Source organism: Salmo salar, chromosome 18 (genome assembly GCF_965601325.2).
Source record: "Salmo salar chromosome 18, fSalSal1, whole genome shotgun sequence".
Lineage (NCBI taxonomy): Eukaryota > Metazoa > Chordata > Actinopteri > Salmoniformes > Salmonidae > Salmo > Salmo salar.
The window spans coordinates 91,908,542-91,934,501 of record NC_138308.1 but is presented as its reverse complement, the minus strand read 5'-3'; the positions used below and the strand labels follow the sequence as shown (position 1 = coordinate 91,934,501).

Here is a 25,960-nt window from a genome sequence, read left to right as displayed (position 1 = left end):
CTATTACACACCACCACCACCTATATACCACTATTACACACCACCACCACCTATATACCACTATTACACACCACCACCACCTAGGGACATCAAGAAGATGAATCTCCTGACACTCAAAAGCTTGTTTAGTACATGAACGCTGATGACAGTCACGTTGTTTTGTTCCAGACCCTTTCTGAACACCTCATTGTGATCTACATTATTAAGGACCATGAATAATTGAACAAGGTGTTTGTGCTGGGCAGGCAGGAAGAAAAACTGCACACAGTACAATACCCCGGGGCAGAAATCATCCACATCTGGACTTTACAATGAGCTTCATAATGAGATGACAATTCTGCATGATAGAAGTAGATCCACACATGTTGTTCTCTATCTAACCATAGTGATGTTGCACACCGCTGAATAAACTGACTAACCTCCTGGGATAGGGTGATGTTCCTGTTGGACGGGAGGTTCTCAACGTCTGTCTGGATGATGGGGAGGGATGTGCTTCAACCTGAGGAGAACAGAGCAGAAACATTTGCTTCTAGCAGGGGATCTTCTTCTCTGTTCAAATTGTTCAGATTGCCCTCTTCCAAATCAGATGCTTCAGCTTGTTCCAATTTTACAACAATTTCGAGGTCGATGATTGGCTTACATACAACGAATTGGACCAAGCTAGGCCTTCATTGGCGGGTTTTTGCTCTCTTTCTCTAAATTGGAACAAGCTGAAGCATCTGATTGGAGGAGGGCAATCGGAACAGAGAAGAAGGTCCCTTACTAGTTGCGTCCCTAATCATGCATTGTTTTCTCAGGTACCAGGGCAAATGCAATGCATTTCCAGGCATTCCTGTTGGATGGACAGGTGAGGTTGAACGAGGACCGTGCGCAAGAAGCAGTGGAAGGAAAGAAGAACAGGCAGCCCCTGCTCTCCTATAGTGGCCACCTGCATGCAGCACATCCTTACCCTTAGCAGCCAAAGGGTGCTTGGCCAGGACCAGGTTAAGGACTACACCAAGCCTAGCGAGTAGACGGGTAAGTCGAGTAAGAGAATGAACATTTACATCAATTGCATTGATTACATCCCATTAACACTTCCCTACTCTGCTTTTGACTGATTTTTATTAATTTTTTAATAGGGGAACTCCTTGGAGTTGAGTACCTGTACTCGCAGACCGGCAGAGTGCTGCAGGATGTCAGCGCGGACCCTGACGTTCCGGAAGAGGCAGCCGCCGTCGAGCAGCTCGACGAGGGCTTTCAGGAGGAGGACGTGAATCCAACAGTCCACATCCCTCCTGTTACTCCTATGAGCGCCCCGTCCTCCAGCTCAGCGGCACCTCTGTCAGGGAACCCGCTGACACACCCAGGTCTGGGCCATCCAGTCCCACCGCCCCTGAAGACGGATGCTCTCCTGAGACCCCTGATCGCCACGATTCTCCTCACCCTGACCACTCCTCCTGATTCAGAGGTAAGAGTTCAATTATAATTGACCTTTTGTGTTGTTAAAAAGAAAAATGCTATTGCAACCTCTTTGCAATAATGAATTGAGACCAAAAGCTCAAGAGAAGTTAAGTGTTTGTCACGTAGAGTAGGCCAGAAGGCGAAAGTGGAAAACCTAACCTCTATCAAAATAAAAAGATGGCGGAGCAGCAAAAGTTCTTCTCTGCAAGGGTGTTTTATTTACATAGTGATTCCGGAACAAAAACAACAGTACTGCCATCAAACGTATACCTTATGGGACAGCTTAAAAACAAAGCTGCCCCATCCACAGCTCAATCCAAAATGCCTCTCTATGAACTGAAAGAGAGGCTCCTTTTGGAGGGGTAGCCCCTCCCCTCAGAACAATTAACACTAATTAATTAAGCAATTACCTATTCAAACCTACATTTTCCATTCAACTAAACATACTAAAGTATATACATTGCAACACGTTTTTTTATGAAACAATATCCCAATATAACATTTACAAAATGACATCACTACTGACAGTGTCTTTCAATATGCCCATTTACATTAATGAGCCATTCGGGACAGGAAATACAAAGTCAGCCCAATTCCCTTAGCTCGGGTCCTTATCCAGCATACCCCGAAGCTACAGAGATGGAGAGAGGAACAGAACAAACAACGTGCTCATCCATAACATCGATAAGTATAATAAATATTGCTTATATTAAATATGAACACTTGTCTGTTTATTTCTTCATACCATAACCGGTTACTGAAGTAAGTGTGAAATGTATGTACTAAGATAGAGAAGTTAACTTATCTGATAACGGAGCAGGGAGGAGTGATGAATGTGTGCCTGCGTTAAAGTACCAAATGCTGCCCGCGGCCAGTGACTGACTTCTACGTCACAGTGTTTAAAACCAAGGATACAGTCAGCTGAGAGCATGCGTTTAGAAAGCTCACAACACATTTTATACTCTTCCCCTGTAGGCGTCACCTCCCCAGCGATACATTTTATACTCTTCCCCTGTAGGCGTCACCTCCCCAGCGATACATTTTATACTCTTCCCCTGTAGGCGTCACCTCCCCAGCGATACATTTTATACTCTTCCCCTGTAGGCGTCACCTCCCCAGCGATACATCTTATGACCACAATGAGTTCCCCTTCTTTCCCCTGTTGAATGTCCATGGTCCTCTCTGTTTAGCTACCCATCTTCTGGGCCTGACCCTGCTCTCTGATCCTAGACAATTTCCTCTTATCTGATTAGGTTAACCTTTCTAAATTAGTATACACACAGTTTCATGGCCCATTAATACTCATTCACTAAACAGGATACAAACAAACTAGTTTAACTTGAAACATGTTACATTTGAACAGAATCCATCAGAGTGATTTTCAGCTACAACATAAAATAACATTGTCTATTTCCTTTGTAGAGGAATCTTATGCGTTTACCTCTAAATGTGTGACATTGTCCTCATCAATTCTTCCCTGTCTCTTTATCTTCAGAGGGAGATGCAAGGCCCTGATGCAATGCCGGGCTACCAGCATGTCCACAGGCTTGCCAGGGCCTTGGTGGGGGTGAGGAACCGTCAGTTGTCGGACCGCAGGGAAGACTGTCTGGTGGCGCTGTGGCTGGCGCTGACAGACTACGACAAGCAGCGCATCTTCCGTTTGGTGGAGGCCATTTGCAGTCAACTCTGTCAGATCCATTCCAGCGCCACGCAGTCTGCCGGTGTCAAGAAGAGCAGGCGGGCGCTCATTCTGGCAGACTACGTGGCCATCAGGGAGGCAGTGCTGAACAGTCCCGAGGTTCATGGCCCAGACCAACCTTCAGCTCTTTGAGCTGAATCAAAGGACCATCAGTCAGTGGTAAGACGTTAACTTATGGAAGACTGAGTGACAGCTTGTGTTTGTTTTCTCTCCCTGTTTCAAGTACTCCCGGTGTCAGAAGGAGAGGATGGTGCTGCAGCAGAGATTGGGGCTCGCTCCTGCCCCCAGCGTCAACGCCCAGCCCCTCCCTGCAGCCAAGCCCCTCCACTACCAGCGGGAGGGGATCCAGGCACCCTTCCCTTTCCCTACGCCGCCACCCCCGGTCCCACGCCAGACCACCCAGCAAGGATGGCCTGCCCATTCTGCCAGCCCACCTAGATCAACAACCCCCCACACTTCCCGGCGCCATAGAGATGGCAAAACCATTTATTTTCAGGGTTGAACTGATGACACCTGCTCGACATCCTGGCTCATGGCAGACATTGAACAACTCCTTCAGCTTACTATCAAAGACTATGTATTTCGGATCTTGCGCACACACACACACACACACTCTTCGATAGTATATCTTGGCTCGAACTGTGATGATTGTGATTCTGAGCTCTCAGGTTCCTACAGCGAGTTCTGGTATTCATTGACCTCTCTCTGTCAGCTCCATCTGGGGCGTATAGGGGCAGGACTTGGTTCTATACTGATGGTCGTGAGCGTAATCTAGCTGGGGCCCCGAGCTCTTTAGTGATGGTCCCGGTGGACCTCCTCACCACAGCACAGGAACACTCTGGCACCCAGGGGTCAGTTTGGCCTGCTGTACTAACTGTTCTTTCCTGTTGGTAGAAAACAATTAAGGCATCTATTAGGCTATAGGTATATTCAAGAATCACTGTATATTGTCCATTTTATGTCCAAAATGGCCTCAGGGATGACAGATTGTGTCTTGAAATAAACAATAGCCTTATAAATAACATGGATTTGCTTGTACCTGCTCCTGCAATCTCCTCCAGGATGAAAACCTTTTCAGGGATGAAGATGTCACCCTGAAAACAAACAAACGTTTTGTTAAGACAACTGAACCCAAATATATTAGTTGGCGTTAACAAGCTACTTGTCTTGTATGCTTTGTCAACACACACAGAGAAAATACAGGGCCATTTTTTCCACAGCAAACATTAGCTATGTCAACTTCAGTCTAGGTAAATAAGGTGGAGCTAACTAAACATTCAAACAACAAATGTCAACAAAATGTATTACAGTAACGTTACTTGACTGAGGTGGAAGCTAGCTACAGAGTAACATTAACTTCCTAATCACAGAGAAACTGTTGCAATTTTAGTTAGTCGAGTTACTTGCTAACGTTTGTTGCTGGGGGGGTGTTACACAAAACATTTCAGACGCAATTAGCTTACCTTCAACTAGAGTTGCAACAAAGTTGTCCAGTGTCTAACGCTAGACTAGTCATGACCGGTTTAACGTTACCTCAGGCTCCAGTGACTCGCGTCGCCTCCTCCGTTCACTCCAACATTTTCAGCAATGTTGTTGATGGTCGGTCAGTAACCCCTAATACACCATAACCCTCAAATGGAGGGGGAATGCAGAGGGCTTCAACGTAGGCCTATGATTCCTTTCTATTCGGAAACTCCCGGTTGCCGCATTGAACTCGCCTTTCCTCCGCGAAGCGCTGGCTACAGATCCTGCTTGCTGGCTCCAGGTCCTGCTTGCTGGCTCCAGGTCCTGCTTGCTGGCTACAGATCCTGCTTGCTGGCTACAGATCCTGCTAGCTACAGCTGACACGTCTTAAGGACATGGAGCCACTTCTTCAAAAGTTGTGAGTCCTTGGGCAGCCGATGGTAGCTTACCGAGGGATTTTTTTTTTTTGGAGCCAATTCCTACAGCCGGGTGCTATACAGTTAATGTTTGAATTACGTTTTGTTGCCATCTTCGTTGTCCAAACCTCACTCTCTTTGATTCACTCTCCTAAATAACCGACAACCTTCTGATTCCTGCCAGGCGTTACTATGGCAATTTAAAATGGCGCTGACCATAGCTCAAATAAACCTTGTCGACAATCAAAATACTAAATATAGAGATGTTTTTTATGTTAAATGCACATGTTTAGTATTAGTGGATTGAATACATCTCTTTGCTTAGACGTACTTCCTAAAGTGTTTCGATTCCCCTTTAAGTTTCATTGAGCTTGAGACATGCCACTTTAGACATCTTGCCTTGAAACGCTGCATTTTATCCTTGTTGATTGGGACACAGTGTCTGACTTGATTTGCGTTTAGTTCAGCCGACCTGTTGCACTTACCCAACATGACCACTAGAGGTGCACTTACCCAACATGACCACTAGAGGTGCACTTATCCAACATGACCACTAGAGGTGCACTTACCCAACATGACCACTAGAGGTGCACTTACCCAACATGACCACTAGAGGTGCACTTACCCAACATGACCACTAGAGGTGCACTTACCCAACATGACCACTAGAGGTGCACTTACCCAACATGACCACTAGAGGTGCACTTACCCAACATGACCACTAGAGGTGCACTTACCCAACATGACCACTAGAGGTGCACTTACCAACATGACCACTAGAGGTGCACTTACCCAACATGACCACTAGAGGTGCACTTACCAACATGACCACTAGAGGTGCACTTACCAACATGACCACTAGAGGTGCACTTACCCAACATGACCACTAGAGGTGCACTTACCCAACATGACCACTAGAGGTGCACTTACCCAACATGACCACTAGAGGTGCACTTACCAACATGACCACTAGAGGTGCACTTACCCAACATGACCACTAGAGGTGCACTTACCCAACATGACCACTAGAGGTGCACTTACCCAACATGACCACTAGAGGTGCACTTACCCAACATGACCACTAGAGGTGCACTTACCCAACATGACCACTAGAGGTGCACTTACCCAACATGACCACTAGAGGTGCACTTACCCAACATGACCACTAGAGGTGCACTTACCTAACATGAACTCTAGGGGGGAGCGAACATCCACAGGAGTGCCGCAGTGCTTTCTCCACCACACAGTGAACACAGTAAACAAAAGTTGTAGTTCTAAAAAAAAGCCTAAACTATCTCCATGGGGGCAAAATAAGGAACGCTTCACGAATTTGCGTGTCATCCTTGCGCTTTACATTTGTAACAGTTACCTTGTGATTGAAAACTGGATACAAATGTAATTAATAAAAACAATCATTAGTCTGTATGCACAGCCCTAGCTTGAACCCCACCAGGGCTGCTTGCTGCTTCATTGTTTAAATGTTTTTTTCATTATGGCGTCCCACAGGGACCACTGTAAATTAGTGACAGGTGACTTGACTGAAAACTGGACAGAAATGTAATCCCCCAAAAAATTTAACTCACATTTTCACAGGAGAGTAACATCAGCTCACACCAGATGTGGAAAACAACACAGTGAATGAAATGACAGGATAATGTGTGACCCACACAGTCACAGCACAATTGCCCCACTGTCTGTATGTCCCCTGTATACCGACTGTGCAAGTTAAGGTGATAGAAGATGGACTAAATTACAAGACATACAAGTTAAAGGTGAAACTATCCCTTTGTAGTAGACAAAAATAACAATGTCATTGTATTCTAATCAACTCATTTAAAAAAAAATTACAGTTCATACATTGTCAATATCCCCCTGCCCTCACACAAATTCTTATATGTATTTTTGTTTTTTATTTGCATATCCCTTTCCCGTTTTGAATGTATACTAAAGTAAAATAAATCTTTACCGTGCCTCTTGTACACTTATCGTTTGCACTTAAAACAGTTCAGTTCAGATCACCGTTAACATTTTGAAGTTAGATGGGGCCATATAAATTACAGGAGTGTCTGTATAACTGTCCCTTTGTAGTAGACAATTATAAGCATTGCTTATATTCACACCCCACATTTGAGTGAAATACAGATTAGTTACAAATGTCAAACTTAAAACACATTTCAGCAATGTCCAAATAAAACCAACTTCACATAGTCCCCCAGAAGAAAGGCACACGGACACCCACACTTCAGGTTGACTCGGTTTTTATCTGCAGTAAAATACATCAAACAGTGATGACAGGCATTGACAGGACGGTCACAGCCACACGTTCACTGCTCTCAGAATATCTCTCTCAGACTCAAACTACAAAGTGATTGTATAGTATACATGCGTTGTGTTTCGAAAATAACAAAAATACAGAAAAGCATACCTGCAGTAAAAGATATCAAACAGTGATGACAGGCATTGACAGGACAGTCACAGCCACACGTTCACTGGTTAGGTAGGACACAAGATATCTTTTGTTGAGATGGTAAGCAAGGCTGCTGGCAAACGTGTGGCAGGCTGGCATATGCCCCAACACTTTTGATTCAGTTTAAAAATAAATATTGACACAAAAGCTATTGTTTAGACTGATTTGCCTCATGGTTTGTTCACTCGTGCACAATTAATCTGTGCTTCAGTCTGATCAACTGTAGCCTACTGATAACAACCACAACTGCAGAAAGCCTAGAGAAGCCTATGCGCTCCAGCCAGGGGGGAGTAAAATGTGCAAGCAAATTTCAATTCTGCACGAATTTACGGGGAAAACTCGAAATGTCTTGTTCTTAACTCCTGTGGCTGGAAGCCGCTCGGGCCTGATGGATGTTTCCCCGCCTTGTCATCTGTCCCCATCCAAAAGGCCTGTGCTACCTGGAACTTGCGTGCCGAGGAAGTTGTCTCCATCTGCTGTCTTAGGTGTCTCACAGTACGGACATTACAGTACACACATTATTGGATTATGACTCTAACACATTTCATACAATTATATGGTTTCAGGGTGGAATACTTTAGTCATTATCTTAAACATACAAATTATTCTATCACTTAGGCGTCTCACAGTATGGATATTGCAATTTATTGCCCTGGTGACATCTGCAGTCCTCATGCCTCCTTGCAGCATGCCTAAGGCACGTTCACGCAGATGAGCAGGGACCCTGGGCATCTTTCTTCTGGTGTTTTTCCGAGTCAGTAGAAAAGGACTCTTTAGTGTCCTAAGTTTTCATAACTGTGACCTAAATTGCCTACCGTCTGTAAGCTGTTAGTGTCTTAACGACCGTTCCACAGGTGCATGTTCATTAATTGTTTATGATTCATTGAACAAGCATGGGAAACAGTGTTTAAACCCTTTACAATGAAGATCTGCGAAGTTATTTGGATTTTTACGAATTATCTTTGAAAGACAGGATCCTGAAAAAGGGACGTTTCTTTTAGTGTATAATAGGTCATACAGTAAGTTTTGTAGTGTTGTTGATGTAAAGAATATTTGTTGGTCTGCGGTATGTAATGAGCAACCAGACGCTGCACTTGACACGTTTATGAAATTGCTTTTTCCAGTTGCTAATAAGCGTGAACCCATTAAGAAAATGACTGTAAAAACGGTTAAATCCCCTTGGATTGATGAAGAATTGAAAAATGTTATGGTTGAGAGGGATGAGGAAAAAGGAATGGCACATAAGTCTGGCTTCACAACCGACTGGCAAACGTATTGCATATTGAGAAATCATGTGACCAAACTTAATTAAAAGAATAAGAAACTACACTATGAAACAAAGATAAATTACATAAAGAATGATTTCAAGAATTATAGTAAAAAGCTTTGGAGCACCTTAAATGAAATTTTGGGCAAAAAGGCAAACTCAGTTCCATCATTCATTGAATCAGATGGCTCATTCATCACATAACCCACTGATATTGCCAATTACTTTAATTATATTTTAATTGGCAAGATTAGAAAACTTAGGCATGACATGCCAGTGTGAAAAAGTGAAAATGTAGAGTTTCCATCAACCTCGTGTGCAATGTAGATATCAAAGAATGCCGCAGTTCGCGGGTAGAGTAGTGGGTGAAACCATTCACTTCAGGAAAAGGGGTGATATAAATAAAGTTTCCTTTCATTATGTGTTGTTGAATTCACAAGAATATTAGCTGCCATTGTAGTAAGGTTGGCAATACGAGAGGTATTCAGACTATGTCCAGTGTCTGTGTTCTTTTGCCCATCTTAATCTTTTATTTTTTATTGGCCAGTCTGAGATATGGCTTTTTCTTTGCAACTCTGCCTAGAAGGTCAGCATCCCGGAGTCGCCTCTTCACTGTTGACATTGAGACTGGTGTTTTGTGGGTACTATTTAATGAAGCTGCCAGTTGAGGGCTTGTGAGGAGTCTGTTTCTCAAACTAGACACTAACGTACTTGTCCTCTTGTTCAGTTGTGCACCGGGGCCTCCCACTCTTCTGGAATGTATGCATTTTTTATAAATCAATAACATCAGTCAAAACATTCTGTCATCACCCTGAGCGAAACATATCCCTGTTTCTAATTACGTTAAAACATCAACAGATGTTGAACAAAATACAGGCACTACTGTTATTTAATTTCCTAAACTTTTAATTCAAATCAAACTTTATTTACACAAAACATTTTACTAAAGTAAATCCATCATGTATCTATTTATCTGAAATCCAGAGCAGGAATGATCCAGAGTAGCTTTGCTTTTCTAAGAATGTTGTTCACATCCTCCATTTTTATTCCCATCTCCTGACAGGAGATCTTTGTCCTAACGGTCTTTCTTCTTTGTATTTTCATCCTATTTTCTTTCTTTGTGGATACATCTCAAAGGGGTAAGCATGTTTACCTTCTGAATGAATCTTTTACCTCAGACTGAGCAGCCATATGATTACTCTCTTGTGTGAGTCAGTTTGTGAATGGTTAGGTTCTGCTTGAGACTAAAGCTTTTCCAGCAGTCACCACAGATAAATGATTACTCTCCTGTGTGAGTCCGTTTATGTGCAGTTAGGTGCTCTTTGCGAATGAAGCCTTTTCCGCAGTCACCACAGCTAAATGGTTTTTCTCCTGTGTGAGTCAGTATGTGCCTCCTTAGGTCCCCCTTCTGAATAAAGCTCTTCCCACAGTCACCACAGGTAAATGGTTTCTCTCCTGTGTGAATATTCATGTGCCTGGACAGATGTCCTTTTTGTTTGAAGGCCTTGCCACAAAAGGGGCAGGTGCAGGGTTTCCCATCGTGACAGAGTTGGACATGGGCCTTCAGTTTACAGGTGGAGTTGTACTGTTTTTTGCATAAGTGGCATTCGCTGAGTCTCTTCTTGGCAAAAGTCACATGTCTCTGCAGGTCAGCTTTCAGAGGAAACGTTTCACCACAGTCACGGCAGTGGTGAGTTTTTATAGATGTGGTGCTGGGTTTGGAACAGTGTTCCTCCATTGGTGGGTTTGGATCCAATGTTGTGCTGATGTCAAATGGTGGGCTGCAGTCAGGTCCAACTGTGTCACTGCTTACAGCTGAACTGTGGCTGGAGGCATTGTTTTGATTATCTGGAGGGTCACAGGGAATGTAAAGACCCTTAATGTGGGTCACAGTGCCAAAAGGTGTGAAATCCACTCGTTTACAGTCACTCTCTCTGTTCTCCACAGTCTGGATTTGGGGAAGAGTCAAGGACCAAACTGGGTCCTCCTGATCACATTCACTTTTCACAGAGGAAGGAGTGAATTTGAATTCTATGATATCAGGCTCCAGACCTTGAAGCTGGTCTTCCTCCTGACTGGTCCTGACTTTCTCCGGTTTCTCTTTAACCTGTGTGGGCTCTGGGTCCTTCTGTCCCAGACTGGGGCTCCAAACCTGCTCACAGTGCTGCTGCTCAGGGGGAACCTCCTCTTCAGAGACAGAGAGCTGCAGGGAGTCTGGAGGGAAGGACAGGATGAGCAGAGGTTACCTATACAGACTTTAGACAAGCCAACTAATCCAGACGAGCTTCAATGCCATACAACTCTCCTTCCGTGGCCTCCAACTGCTCTTAAATGGAAGTAAAACTAAATGCATGCTATTCAATCGATCACTGCCCGCACCTGCCCGCCCGTCCAGCATCACTACTCTGGACGGCTCTGACTTAGAATACGTGGACAACTACAAATACCTAAGTGTCTGGTTAGACTGTAAACTCTCCTTCCAGACTCACATTAAGCATCTCCAATCAAAAATTAAATCTAGAATAGGCTTCCTATATCAGAACAAAGCATCCTTCACTCATGCTGCCAAACATACCCTCGTAAACTGACTATCCTACCAATCCTCGACTTTGGCGATGTCATCTATAAAATAGCCTCCAACACTCTACTCAACAAATTGGATGTAGTCTATCACAGTGCCATCCGTTTTTTCACCAAAGCCCCATACACTACCCACCACTGCGACCTGTACGCTCTCGTTGGTTGGCCCTCGCTTCATACTCATCGCCAAACCCACTGGCTACAGGTTTTCTACAAGTCTCTGCTAGGTAAAGCCCCGCCTTATCTCAGCTCACTGGTCACCATAGCAGCACCCACTCGTAGCATGCGCTCCAGCAGGTATATCTCACTGGTCACCCCCAAAGCCAATTCCTCCTTTGGTCGCCTTTCCTTACAGTTCTCTGCTGGAACGAATTGCAAAAATCACTGAAGCTGGAGACTCATATCTCCCTCACCAGCTGTCAGAGCAGCTCACAGATCACTGCACCTTCGCATAGCCCATCTGTAAACAGCCCATCTATCTACCTCATCCCCATACTGTATTTATTTATTTATCTTGCTCCTTTGCACCCCAGTATCTCTACATGCATATTCCTCTACCATTCCAGTGTTTAATTGCTATATTGTAATTACTTCGCCACCATGGCCTATTTATTGCCTTACCTCCCTTAACTTACCTCATTTGCACTCACTGTATATAGACGTTTTGTTTTCTTTTGTTCTACTGTATTATTGACTGTATGTTTTGTTTATTCCATGTGTAACTCTGTGTTGTTGTATGTGTCGAATTGCTATGCTTTATTTTGGCCAGGTCGCAGTTCGCAAATGAGAACTTGTTCTCAACTAGCCTACCTGGTTAAATAAAGGTGAAATAAAAATAAAAAATAAAAAAGCTGAGAAAACTCAACTCCACCATATATACATCTCAATGGAGTTGTGATGAGAGCCGGCGGAGTGTACCTCTGGTTGCATCGAGTCCCTATCTGTCCAAACTGTAAAAATGTCCATTCTTTAATGCCTACCTTGTACCTGTGTTTGACCTGTGTAACTGTGTTATTTTCTTTGGGTGTTGCAATACGTCGTTTTTGATTTAAAAACAAACTTAATTCTATGTGAAGTCTGTCAAATTTGTAATTTAACAGACAATCTTATCCAGAGTGACTTACAGTGAGTGCACACTTTCTTACTGGTCCCCTGTGGGACCATGCTCTACCAACAGAACCACACGACTTTAAACATGCACTACACAACCAAATGTAGAAAAAGGGTGTGAATACTTTATGAAGCTAGCTACAGGGCCTTCAGAAAGTATCCACACCCCCTTATCCTTTTTTTTTCCCGCCACATTTTGTTGTGTTAGAGACTGAATTTAAAATGGATTAAATTTAGATTCACTGGCCTACACACAATACCCCATAATGTCAAGGTGGAATTATTCAACTCCTTTGCTGTGGCAAGCCTAAATAATTTCAGGAGTAAAAATGTGCTTAACTAGTCACATAATAAGTTGCATTCTGTCACCAACAATAATAGGAAAGGGAGATACCTTGTCAGTTGTACAACTGAATGCATTCAACTGAAATGTGTCCTCCGCATTTAACCCAACCCCTCTGAATCAGAGAGGTGCGGAGGGCTGCCTTAATCGACATTCACATCATTGGCGCGCGGGGAACAGTAGGTTAAAACCTCTTTGGGCTAGGCGGCAGTATTTTCACGTCTGGATGAAATGCATGCCCAAAGCAAACTGCCTGTCACTCAGGCCCAGAAGCTAGGATATGCATGGTAGTATTGGATAGAAAACTCTAACATTTCTAAAACTGTTAAAATAATGTCTGTGAGTATAACAGAACTGATTTGCCAGGCGAAACCCCGAGCACAATCCATCCAGGGAATTTTTTGTTGTTGAGGTCATTGTGTTTTCCAATGCTTTTCTATGGGAAACCTGATTGCAGTTCCTATGGCTTCCAATAGATGTCAAGAGTCTTTAGAAATTGGTTGATGTTGTTCTTTTGAGAAATGAAGAAGTAGTCCTATTCTTTCCATGTGTCACTCAGATGGACTCAAGTCTTTTGGTGCGCGTGAACAGGAGCGCTCTCCTCGTTATTTTTCTCCGGTATTGGAAACAGTTTATTCCGTCTTAAATTGTATCGATTATTTACATTTTAGGGTACCGGAGGTTGGATTAGAAACGTTGTTTGAAAAGTTTGGACCAAGTTTACAGGTAACTTATTAGATACTTTGTAGTCATGTTGGAACAGGTGTATTTCTGAATCAAACGCGCCAAATAAATTGACATTTTGGGGAAATAAAGAAGGAATTTATCGAACAAACCGACCATTCATTGTGTCACTGAGACATTTGGGATTGCAAAAAGATGAAGATCTTTAAAGGTAAGGCATTTATTATATCGCTATTTCTGACTTTCGTGTCGCACCTGCCTGGTTGAAAAATGTTTTTCATGTTTTTGAATGCGGGGCGCTGTCCTCAGATAATCGCATGGTGTGCTTTCGCCGTAAAGCCTTTTTGAAATCTGACACAGCGGCTGGATTAACAAGAAGTTAAGTTTTATTTTGATGTATTTATATGAATGTTAAATATTTATATTTCTGTAGTTTGAATTTGGCGCTCTGCAATTTCACCGGATGTTGTCAAATCTATCCCGCTAACGGGATTCGAGCGTTAAGGGATCCCTAAGAGGGTTAAACCTCCTTGCTCTGGGGCAGAATGACAGATGTTTAACTTGTCAGCTCGGGGATTAGATCCAGCAACATTTCGGTTACTGATAACGCTCCTACCCACCAGGCTACCTGCCGCCCTTCTGTGCTTAACATGATTTTTGAACGACTTTCTCATCTCTGTATCACACAATTATCTATAAGGTCCCTCAGTCAAGCAGTGAATTTCAAACAGATTCAACCACAAAGACAAGGGAGGTTTTCCAATGCCTCGCAAAGAATTGCACCTATTGGTAGATGGGTAACAAAATAAAAAAGCAGACATGGAATATCTCTTTGAGCATGGTGCAGTTATTAATTACACTTTGGATGGTGTATCAATACACCCAGTCAATACAAAGATACAGGTTTCCTTCCTAACTCAGTTGCCGGAGGGGAAGGAAACCACTCAGGGATTTCACCATGAGGCCAATGGTGACTTTAAAACAGCTACAGAGATTAATGGCTGTGATAGGAGAAAACTGAGGCTGGATCAACAACCTTGTAGTTACTCACAATACTAACCTAAATTACAGAGTGAAAAGAAAGAAGCCTGTACAGAATACAAATATTCCAAAACATGCATGCTCTTTACAATAAGGAACTAACTTAAAACTGCAACAACAAAAAATGTGTCAAAGAAATGAACTTCATGTCCTGAATACAAAGCATTATGTTTGGGGCAACTCCAACACAGCACATCTCCGAGTACCACTCTTCATATTTTCAAGCATGGTTGTGGCTGCATCATGTTATGGGTATGCTTGTCATTGGCAAAGGACTAGGGAGTTTTTTAGGATAAAAAGAAACGGAATAGAGCTAAGCACAGGCAAAATCCTAGAGGAAAACCTGTTTCAGTCTGCTTTCCAACAGATATTGGGAGACAAATTCACCATTCAGTAGAACAATAACCTAAAACAGAAGGCCAAATATACACTGGAGTTTCTTACCAATAAGACATTGAATGTTCCTGAGTTAGTTACAGTTTTGACTTAAATCTAGGGATGCACGATATGTCTAGTTTAACGCCGATGTTTAAAACCGATGTCAAAAACCGATGTCAAAGCTACCGTGCATACCTACATAACGTAGGCATACCTATATGACGCCACGTAAAATTTTGCTCTAAACGTGCAACACAGCATTCCTAACCTAGCCCACAATGTCTGCTGTGTGGATCGAGCAGTCAACAAGTGGAGCAGTCATTTGAAAGAGTAAGAACATTTTAGCGACACAACTCAAAGGCGAAATCCATGAAAGCCAAAATAATGGAATTCATTGCCCTTGACAATCAACCATTCTCTGTCGTGGGTGATGTTGGCTTTCGCCGACTGGTCGAGCACCGGTACACACTACCAAGTACGCAATTTTTCCGATGTTGCGCTACCGGAGTTACACAGTAATTGCATCACTGCTATTAGCTTCACGACATACATACTATGGAACGCTGATTGGGTCTTTGCGTGTCAAAAAAGATACAGTAGCTCTGTCAAAGCTGTACAAAAAAGTCTGCAAACAAGCAAACACTGGCCACGAACGATGTGTTTACAATACCGCGTTGGTAATAAAGCAAGTTCGACCGCAACTTCTGGGCTGGCTAGCTGTAGCTTGGTACCTAGCTAACACCAAAACAACCAGCCTGAAAACAATGACCAGTAGAAACTGCAGTCATTTTCATTATTCTTAGCAATGATTTAGGAATCCTAGTGAGTAAGTATTAGCTAGGTAGCCACTTGTTGTTCGCCTATTGAAATTGAACTTCAGTTTATTAAAATAAATAGCTAGCCAGCTACATAAACCTGTTGCCCAAATTATAAGCAGCCAGCTAGCTTCATCAAGTGGAATTTGAGGTTTGCCTTCAAAATAAAAGTATGTCATTGACAGTGATGCAAATAGTAGAATTATGCCATACTTTTATTTGAAGGCTAACCGCAAAGTCCACTATTGTGGCTAATCCTTATTGTAGCTAGCTTCACATAGATGGGTCCGACCACCATTAATCAAATAATAACTGTCTTATAAATAAGAGTTACACCTAGCTATATAGTTAGCTAGCTAGCTAACTATATAGCTACTGAAACAGATTGTCGTTTTGCTATGTTTTTGGGGAAGAACATTAATTGCATCCATGAGCTAGCTAGCTTTTTGTTGTTGTTGATGACCAGTATTGTAGGAGCGCGAGACAACTTTACCAGCATCATAGCATACGTATCGATGAATCGTGGTGACATATGAAAGACGAGTGATAGTTATTACACATGGATTACACTAAGTTAAAAAATGTATGAACGCATTCAATTATTATGTGACGTGCAGTCATATTCAGGTCCTGATTGGTCAAACAGTGTTATTTGACGTGTATCTTTTTTGATATGCAAAGACCCAAACGGCGTTCCATATAAATCCTGTCGTGGAAATATTCGGTCAATCATATTTCACAAATACCGGAGCCTGTGAGTTCAAATAGACTTTTATTACAACATAATAAAAGCCGAGCTGATTCATGAAAAACAACTAACTTCCAGTCTTGGCACAGACTACTTATTCATTTGTCCTCCTTACGTCATACTCATAGTAACTCCTCTTAATGGCTCATCCCTTCTAGCATTTAGCCACCGTTATCATATTTCCTTCATATTAAGGACATGCAACCTGTAGAGCCACAGAACTAGTTTCATGTATGTGGGACCATAGTAACAGACCATGGAACCCTACAGAAATAACCAATACATGTCATCTTGCTAACTCCGCTGAAAGGGACACCCCTGTTCTGGAAAATACCAAAGAGGTGTAACCATAGCAACAGTACATAGTTGGCCATAACACAGTTACAGGCGCAGTGGTCTAAGGCGCTGCATCGCAGTGCTAGCTGTGCCACCAGAGATTCTGAGTTCGAGTCCAGGCTCTGTCGCAGCCGGTCGCGAAAGGGAGGCCCATGGGGCGGCGCACAATTGGCCCAGCGTCATCTGGGTTAGGGGAGGGTTTGGCCGGCAGGGATATCCTTGTCTCATCGCGCACTAGCGACTCCTGTGGCGGACCGGGCGCAGTGCACGCTGACCAGGTCGCCAGGTGTACGGTGTTTCCTCCGACACATTGGTGCGGCTGGCTTCCGGGTTGGATGTGCATTGTGTCAAAAAGCAGTGCGGCTTGGTTGGGTTGTGTTTCGGAGGACGCATGGCTCTCGACCTTCGCCTCTCCCGAGTCCGTACGGGAGTTGCAGCGATGAGACCAGACTGTAACTACGAATTGGATAGCACGAAATTGGGGAGAATAAATGGTGTGGGAAAAAAAGACGAACATTCTTATTTACAATGATGGCCCGGACAACGCTGGGCCAATTGTGCACTATGGGACTCCCAATCACGTGATACAGCCTGGATTCGAACCAGGGCCTCTTGCACTGAGATGCAGTGCCTTAGACTGCTGCGTGTTAACTATTTAAATGTACTAGAATGCTTAAAATGCCGCTAAAATTTTAAGTATAGGGGCTTTTTAGGCAAGGAAAATATTGGATATCAGTATCGGTGCATCACTAATTAAATCGTCTTGGAAATCTATGGCAACACTTGAAAATGTCTGTTTAGTAATGATCAACAACCAACTTGACAGAGCTTGAAGAATTTTTAAAATAATAATGTGCAAATATTGTACAATCCAGGTGTGCAAATCTCATAGAGATTTATGCAGAAAGCCTCACAGCTGTAATCGCTGCCAAAGGTGATTCTAACATTTATTGACTCAGGGGTGTTAATACTTACGAAAATGAGACCTGTATTTCACTTTCAATAAATTTGGAAACATTTCTAAAAACACATTTTCACTTTGTCATTATGGGGTATTGTGTGTTGATGGGAGGGACAAAAATAGATTTATAATTCCGGCTGTAACAACAAAATGTAGAATTAGTCAAGGTTAGTCAAAGTGTATGAATACTTTCTGAAGGCACAGTAGTTAAGTACCTATTTTACGTTGTGGTATCTCTGGTGTGATCCGCAGCAGTCTCCGTAGCCGATCATTCTCCTCCTGGTATTCTACTACCGTTTTCTCAAATGCACCGAAAATCTCCACAGCAGCCGCCGTTAAACGATCATTTAAAAACACACGCAACAACTGTAGTTTAGACATTTTCAGTCGAATGAGAGTTGGGTAGTCTATTTAGTAGAGTCAGTATGTATTTCTTTACCCCACACAAGGAATGCAAAATCAAAACAGAGTCGTTTCCAATCCTACTTCCGTGTTCTGGTCAAGGAATTTTAGAAAACTCCTTGATTTTAGTGGGTGGCAAACCCAGAAACGCACAGCAGCGCCGCTAACTGGATGGGAGTTTAACTACTGTGCAAGAAAGTTTACAGACCAGTAGTAAAGGGAAACCATAAATACATGTACACAAACAGTGGTTATCATAAGTATAGGATAATCTGGCATAATCAATTCTTCATCAGGAGTCGACTGTATATCAGTGTTAACTTTGGCAGCTATTTTAGATTTAGTTTTAGTCAGGGGTGAATGCAAGGCGGTATGGTCTGGTACGGCGTTCCAGACAAATAAATAGTGGGGGTAGCCCGTACTGGTAAAACATAAGCCTATCACAATAATTAAAACAAAATGTCAAGAAAACTGTAGGCTATTACACACGTATTTATCATTACGCATGTCAGAGGAATTAATAATTTGCTAATGGACTTGTGGTATTGCCTACAATCCAAAATTCGATGTGGTTCTATGATGACACTGAAATTTTGCCAAGGTAGAGATGAATGGCCGACACCGAGATGCGCGCGGGGACAATCGCCCAATGTCATTACACTTTTTGCTGTTTTGTGTAAAAGATGTCTCTTTCCATTCATCACTGTTTGGAGGCTGGAAATACAGTAGGGGAGAGCGAGGTATGTTGTTACACTTTTCACACTGTCTAACATTTACTAGGCACAATACATCACAATGGTATAAATGTCATACCAAATGAAAGAAGGAAGTCTTGGGCACATATGTATTATTCATTACATCTTCATATCTTATTTTTTATTTTTTGCCTGGCAGGGATGAAATGGTTCTGGGGCCTGGCAGGTTGGTGCTGGGAACTGGCAGGGCTGAAATGGTGCTGGGTCCTGGCAGGGCTGAAATGGTGCTGGGTCCTGGCAGGGCTGGAATGGTGCTGGGTCCTGGCAGGGCTGGAATGGTGCTGGGTCCTGGCAGGGCTGGAATGGTGCTGGGTCCTGGCAGGGCTGGAATGGTGCTGGGTCCTGGCAGGGCTGGAATGGTGCTGGGTCCTGGCAGGGCTGGAATGTTGATGGGGCCTTGCAGGGCTGAAATGGTGCAAACTCGGTTTCCAGAAATATATCCCTGTTGTAAGGTTGTACCCCAGCCACCCTAAAGCCAGCCTGAATGTTCAAGGGGGTTGCAGCCAAAGGATAGGCGACAATCCACAATCCCAGGAATGTCATATATTGACATTGTCTTCCAGGGATTGTTCCTCATCCAGGCATCACATGCGGTGTTGATGTGCCTCTTTAGCGGCCCGTAGACAAACCTGTCTAAGGGTTGAAGCCGATGAGAGCAATGGGGTGGGAATGACAGCATAATTATGCCATTTTCTTTGGCATAATTGAGTCCATCAATGGACAGATGAGACTTGTGGATTTGTCCAAAAGGAGTAAACTGAACTTCTCCTTTGAGCACTTGTATGCTCAACGAAATGTTTCAGGAAGTCAACAAAGTGCACATCTTTCATCCACCCAGAGGGATTTGCCCCTCCTTTGCTGCCAGGTGGCCCTTTGATCAGGAAATGATCGCAGAAGTTGACACAGGGGGAATATAAACTATGGAGGTTTACTATTCCCTGTGTCTGAGACAGCACAGGCCAGTATGACGAGGGCTTACCCTTTCAGCGGAGGTCAGTGACCCTACTTGTTTGAATCCACGTCTGCCCACCACTTTGTCAGGTTTATGTACATTCCATATGTCTCCTGGTCCAAATTGATATCTCTGTAGCACTTCTGCTACACTGTCGTAGAAAGCATGAATTCTTTAATGTTTACATTTACATTTACGTCATTTAGCAGACGCTCTTATCCAGAGCGACTTACACATTTTAAGAACCCTGTAAACAACTCTAAGCTGGCCTTTTTCTTTTTCTGCCCCTATTTGCGTAAACTTCAGCTGGTGTGTCACAGCAAACTGGTAGGCAAGTCTTCTGACCCCACTTGGCGACAGACCAAAATAAATATCGACTGACCTGGTAATATACTGAACAGGCTGCATCTCCAAATCAGGTGAAAAAACCTGCCGTGGCTTTGTATAGACAACCACTGTTGTTGGCGTGGCTGTCTGACTTTCAACTTCTTCTCTGGTAACCTTTTGACAATACCGAGTCAGAGTACGGTAATTTATGTCAAAATACTTCGCTGTACTCCTGATTGATTTGTTCTGCAACTTCACCTGCCTCACTGCCTTTAACATTATGCCAGGTGGTGTGCTGTCATTCTCTGTCTTTCTTTTATCATTTCTAACCATCTTTCGTTCCTTCCTTTCTTCCTTTCTTCCTTCCTTTCTTCCTTCCTTTATTCCTTCCTTTCTTCTTTGCTTCAAAAACACATTTCCTCATTGCAATTAAACATTCATTACAGGCTTATTACGCCCACCTCCCTGTCTACTATCCTCGTTGCCACAATGCAATTCATAACACCACACTAAATTCATGACACTGTATGAAGTAATGTGTGTGTAGATATACTGTCGCATACAGTAGGCATGCAGTGTGTTAGTAGACACACACACACACACCAGAGCCTGTCCTGTGTAGTCCAGGGATATGTCTGCTGCTCTAAACTATACGTATATATAATAATCCATTTACAGTAACATTTAATACTATTATCAGAGCTGATTCTATGTGTCTATGTATACTGGGGCAAGTTGTCACTAGGTGAAGACTTGCCCCAAAGTCATTGAGACAACTTGCCCCAAACTGACATGTGTGCTAATGTTGGCTAAATCTCAAGGTCAGCTCATCATAGAACTGCAGCTAAAGTATCAAAGAGACACGTTATTGTCTCCTTTACTCAGTGCAAAATTATAATTTTTGAACATTCATAGATTTATTGCATAAAATGTAAAGTGGCACATTTTTTACTTTTGAAGGGGAAAAATAATAAATTTGTGCTCCCCCTCAGATTAGAGGGACCTTGACCACATGTGAACAGGAAGTTGACCATAGAACATGTAGTCACACAGAGGAGCTGTTTGATTTTTGAGCTAGCGCCTCTAGTGTTGGAGGTATGAACAGTTTGACAACTTACCCGTGTGACAACTTACCTCGCTCTCCCCTACGTTGCGAGTGGATGAACTTGCAAGGGTAGCCTAGTAAAGTAGGTCTTTGAAGTGATTGTTTGACAAATCAGATGAAAACATCATGACTGGTTGTGTTTGTGTGTTTATGCCACAATAAAAGGTAAAACATTTTAAAAGTGAAATGACAAATCTTTACGACTAGGCCCACAGAGATCCTATTGAATTAATAGGGGTTCTATATGGAATTCTATGACTAGAGTCATCATTTTTTTTTTATGTGACCTCAACCGTGGGCACACATACTGCTTTTATCCCTAGTTTTAATCTTAAAATATATATATAATATAATGCAGATTTTTTTGGGTTGCCCGCTCTGAAAACGTCTATATCAGTGCGCTAATACAGGACTAGTAAAGGCCAAGTGCACAACATTTGTGAGTAAAACATATACATCTTTTTTTTAATTCAGATTTTTCAGGGGGTGCAGCACCCTCAGCACAACTACTTCCCACAGCTATGCCTCCTTCTCAACACTCATTGGAGGAGAATGTCAGAGAGGCTGGACCTCTGGCTTGCTCATCCGATAGGTTTTAAGGAGGATGGCGAAAAGAGACGTGAGAGGACGCAAGGAGTACGCAATTCAGATTCTCCCGGACAATGAAATAATATATATATTTTTTTAATACAATTAGATTTGCTAAACTCTTGCGTCCTCTCTCTTCAGTCCTCTCTCGCCTCCTTTTGAAAAAGGTCCAAGTTAATCGAGGAGAGTAAAAGTGGATGGAAATGCGCTTTCTTGAAATGAGACGGTCCTTCACTCTTGCATCATTAGGCAAATTACGTTTAGTAAATACTTTAACACTTTTTTTTCTTCTTAAAACTGCATTGTTGGTTAATTAAAGGCTTGTAAGTAAGAATTTCACTGTATGGTCTACACCTGTTGTATCCGTGCATGTGACAAATACAATTTGATTTGGATCCCAAACTAAATGTGTAAAGTGCTCAAAACAAATTAAGTTCGTTGTGTAAGCCATTTTATAGATAAAAACAATATGCTACTTATCGTTTTAAAATTGTGCATGGTTTTCTACTCCGACATACAACTGCTGATTTAAAGGGGGTGTGGAAGATAGCAAAACTCTTCCGTGTACTTCTTCGCCAAAAAAATAGGCTACCTAGGAGTGGAGGACACTCGACTGTACATCAATACGCCATAAAATATTAAATTAACATCATGAACGAGCAGCGGTAGGTCAACATTTCTGAGAAATACTCTTGGGACAAATTGGGGGAGATATTTCCCAGAAAGTAAACATGTTTTAATGTATCAATGACATCAGTCAGACCATTCTCTCATCACCTGAGAGATGTAACAGATGTTAATCGTACTCTCCTTGTGTTGTGTTTTGTTCAAATAAAATCGCCCCAGCAAGTGGTCCCAGTTGAGCATTATTTATTATCTGTTGTTAAAAAGGAAACAGCAACGTTAGTTGTGCTTAACGATGTTGATGGTTGTCGATGGTAAAATCTGTAGCATGAAAACTGTGTCCGTAGTGGGCATCAGTGCATGCTAGCTAACACACTTATATACAGTAATCATGTAGTAACCCCCAAAAAAGTGTTAAAAACAAATCAAAATATATTTGAGATTCTTCAAAGTAGCCTCCCTTTGCCTTGACGACAGCTTTGCACACTCTTACAATGTAGAAAACAAAGAAAAACCCTTGAATGAGTAGGTGTGTCCAAACTGTTGACTGATACTGTAGATGTTGCCACCTTAGGGTCACGCACTACTCATGCAGCGAAAGTAGAATTTTAACTATTCAAAAACATAAAATACCTTCAAGTACCATCCACAAAAAAAATATAGATATATACCAGCCCTACTTAAAAGTGTTGTCCACATCCTGCCAGTTATTCCCATCTTCTGACTGAACATCTTTGTCCTCATTTTCTTTCGTCTTTCAGGTTTTTTCCCTGTTTTCTTCCTTTGTGGATGTTTTTGACATGCGTCAGCAGGTTAGTCTTTTGAGTAAAGCTTTTCCCGCAGTCACCACAGCTAAATGGTTTCTCTCCTGTGTGAGTAAGTTTATGCCTGGTTAAGTTCATATTGAGACTGAAGCTTCTCCCACAGTCACCACAGCAAAATGGTTTCTCTCCTGTGTGAGTCAGTTTATGCTTTCTTAGGTTCCCCTTCAAATTGAAGCTTTTCCCACAGTCACCACAGCTAAATGGTTTCTCTCCTGTGTGAGTCCGTATATGATCTGTAAGGTGACCCTTCTGATAGAAGCTTTTCCCACAGACACCACAGTTAAATGGTTTCTCTCCTGTGTGAATACCCATGTGCCTGGACAGATCTCCCTTGTGTTTGATGGTCTTGCCACAAACAGGGCATGTGCAGGATTTCTCCATCTGACAGAGTTGGGCCTTCAGTTTACAGGTGGAGTTGTATTGTTTATTGGAGAAGTGACATTCGCTGAGTCTCTTCTTGGTGAGAGTCACGTGCCTCTTCAGGTCAGCTTTCAGAGGAAACATTTCACCACAGTGGGGAGTTTTTCTAGACGTGGTGTTGGGTTTGGAACCGTGTTCCCCCATTGACGTGTTTGGATCTAATGGTGGGCTGATGTCAAGTCCTACGGGGTCGCTGCTTATGGCTGAACTGCGGCTGGAGGCATTGCTTTGATTATATGGTGATAAACAGGGAATGTGAATATCCTTAATATGGGTCACAGTGCCAAAAGGTTTGAGATCCACTGGTTTAGAGTCACTCTCTCTGTTCTCCACAGTCTGGTTTTGGGGAAGAGTCAAGGACTGAAGTGGGTCCTCCTGATCACATTCACTTTTCACACAGGAAGGAGTGAAAATGAACTCTATGATATCAGCCTCCAGCCCTTGAAGCTGCTCTTCCTCCTGACTGCTCCTCAGTTCCTCCTGTTTCTCTTTAACCTGTATGGGCTCTGGGTCCTCCTGCCCCAGACTGGGGCTCCACTCCTGCTCACAGTGCTGCTGCTCAGGGGGAACTTCCTCCTCAGAGACAGAGAGCTGCAGAGAGTCTGGAGGGAAGGAGAGGAGGAGCAGAGGTTACCTAGTCTTTAGATATCAGGGTTGGGGTCAATTTTAATTAGGTCAACTGTACTTCCAACTCAATAACTGGAGAACTAGAATCTATTTTCGACTATTTCTCAATAAATAAAGAGAATAATATTGATTTCTAAAGTTTTTCCTTTTTTATTATACATCCAAATCACTTCCTGGTTTTTAATGGCACACCGTTTTTACCCATGCAAATTTAAAAACAACGTCTTAAAATTGATGTAATGATGATCACTGTTAGCCCAAACAGTTTATCAATAAGGTAGAAATAACTATAGCTAGCTATCAGTATAAACATACGAACCTATTCTACATAGAGGTATCTCTGGTGTGATCCGCAGCAGTCTCCGTAGCCGATCATTCTCTTCCTGGTATTCTACTACCGTTTTCTCAACTGCCCCGAAAATCTCCACAGCAGCCGCCGTTAAACGCTCGTTTAGAAACACATGCAACAACTGTAGCTTAGACATTTTCAGTCGAATGAGAGTCGGGTATCCTATTCAGTTGAGTTAGTGGATATTTTGTTACTCCACGCAATGAATGCAAAATCCAATCCTGTTCTAGTCAAGGAAATTTCAGAAAATACCTTTGTTCTAACTAGTTGGTGGCAAACCCGGAAACACAACAGCGCCGCCAGCTGGATGGGGGTTTAATACTGGGCACTGCAGCCTACATGCCAGTAGGAATGGGAAACGATAACTACATGTAGACAAACAGTGGTTATCATCAGTATAGGATGATCTGGGATGAACAACTATTAAGCAGGAGTCGATTGTATTGCATTACTTTATACAAGATTAATTCAATATCATGAGTGAGAAGCATTAGGTGAGAATTTGTATTTAACCTTTATTTTAACAGGGAGTCATACTGAGACTAAGCCCTGTAATTACAAAAATATAAATATATATTTTTCAATATGAAAAAGCAAAGCAGAGATACAAAACACAGACATAGAAAACGAACACATACTACAAAATGTCCTCAATCAGCGTCCGAAATGCCCTAGAGGTACCAAATCATCACCTTTGAGAGTTTGAGATTATTCCACAAGTAAGTTGCAAATAAAACTCAAAGCTGATTTACCAAACTGTAGAGAACGAAGGAATTTCCAGAGTTAGCCATCCGTGGTAACTTGTACGTCTTAAAAGTTATTCATGATGTTAGGTATAGCGGGAGTTTCTGTAAAAAAAAAAAAAGCAATGCATCGATCTACGAGACTGCAAAGAGGGCCAACCTACTTTCTGATACAGAATGCAGTGATGTGAACTGAACCTGTCGCCCTTAATAAAGCATAAATTCACCTGTGATGAACTGCATCCAATGGTTTCAGTGTATTTGGGAGCTGCATTAATATTGATAATAGTCTATGACCGGTAGGAGCGGTGATGATAAATACTGTTGGACAAATGCAAGGAGATGTTTTCTTGAAACCATATTTTAAATGTATCAATAACTTTCCATTTTATTACAGAGCAGGGATAATGGAAATGGATAAATACATGTGGGGAAACAGTTACAATACATTTTTTCTAAATTTAAGGACACAAAATTGTTGCGTTTCCCTGA

The 25,960-nt window shown here is 42.5% G+C and overlaps 2 protein-coding genes and 1 long non-coding RNA gene across 3 annotated transcripts; all 3 read right to left on the bottom strand.

The window, feature by feature from the left end:
- Positions 1–1,638: 1,638 nt before the first annotated feature.
- LOC123728633 (uncharacterized) lies at positions 1,639–5,560 on the bottom strand. The gene is made up of 3 exons (XR_006760266.2): positions 4,606–5,560; positions 4,182–4,236; positions 1,639–4,026 (listed from the first exon to the last, which is right to left on the bottom strand). It is a non-coding gene; the product is annotated as an uncharacterized LOC123728633 (long non-coding RNA).
- Positions 5,561–7,263: 1,703 nt separating this feature from the next.
- On the bottom strand, positions 7,264–18,243 carry LOC106578065 (uncharacterized). Its single transcript, XM_014156640.3, has 2 exons — positions 17,968–18,243; positions 7,264–10,970 (listed from the first exon to the last, which is right to left on the bottom strand). Exons 1-2 carry the CDS (start codon positions 18,131–18,133, stop codon positions 10,036–10,038), a joined length of 1,101 nt encoding a protein of 366 aa, XP_014012115.3. The 5' UTR covers positions 18,134–18,243; the 3' UTR covers positions 7,264–10,035.
- A 4,491-nt stretch (positions 18,244–22,734) lies between these two features.
- LOC145850209 (uncharacterized) lies at positions 22,735–24,973 on the bottom strand. Its single transcript, XM_014156635.3, has 2 exons — positions 24,696–24,973; positions 22,735–24,351 (listed from the first exon to the last, which is right to left on the bottom strand). Exons 1-2 carry the CDS (start codon positions 24,859–24,861, stop codon positions 23,246–23,248), a joined length of 1,272 nt encoding a protein of 423 aa, XP_014012110.3. The 5' UTR covers positions 24,862–24,973; the 3' UTR covers positions 22,735–23,245.
- Positions 24,974–25,960: the final 987 nt, after the last annotated feature.

What these genes read in the sequence shown, in the direction of transcription:
- LOC145850209 (XM_014156635.3), bottom strand. Translation starts at nt 24,861, where the DNA reads ATGTCTAAGCTACAGTTGTTGCATGTGTTTCTAAACGAGCGTTTAACG. An exon ending in GATACCTCTATGTAGAATAG is followed by an intron (nt 24,352 to 24,695) that starts GTTCGTATGTTT and finishes CCTTCCCTCCAG; the next exon opens with ACTCTCTGCAGCTCTCTGTC.
- LOC106578065 (XM_014156640.3), bottom strand. Translation starts at nt 18,133, where the DNA reads ATGTCTAAACTACAGTTGTTGCGTGTGTTTTTAAATGATCGTTTAACG. An exon ending in GATACCACAACGTAAAATAG is followed by an intron (nt 10,971 to 17,967) that starts GTACTTAACTAC and finishes CCTTCCCTCCAG; the next exon opens with ACTCCCTGCAGCTCTCTGTC.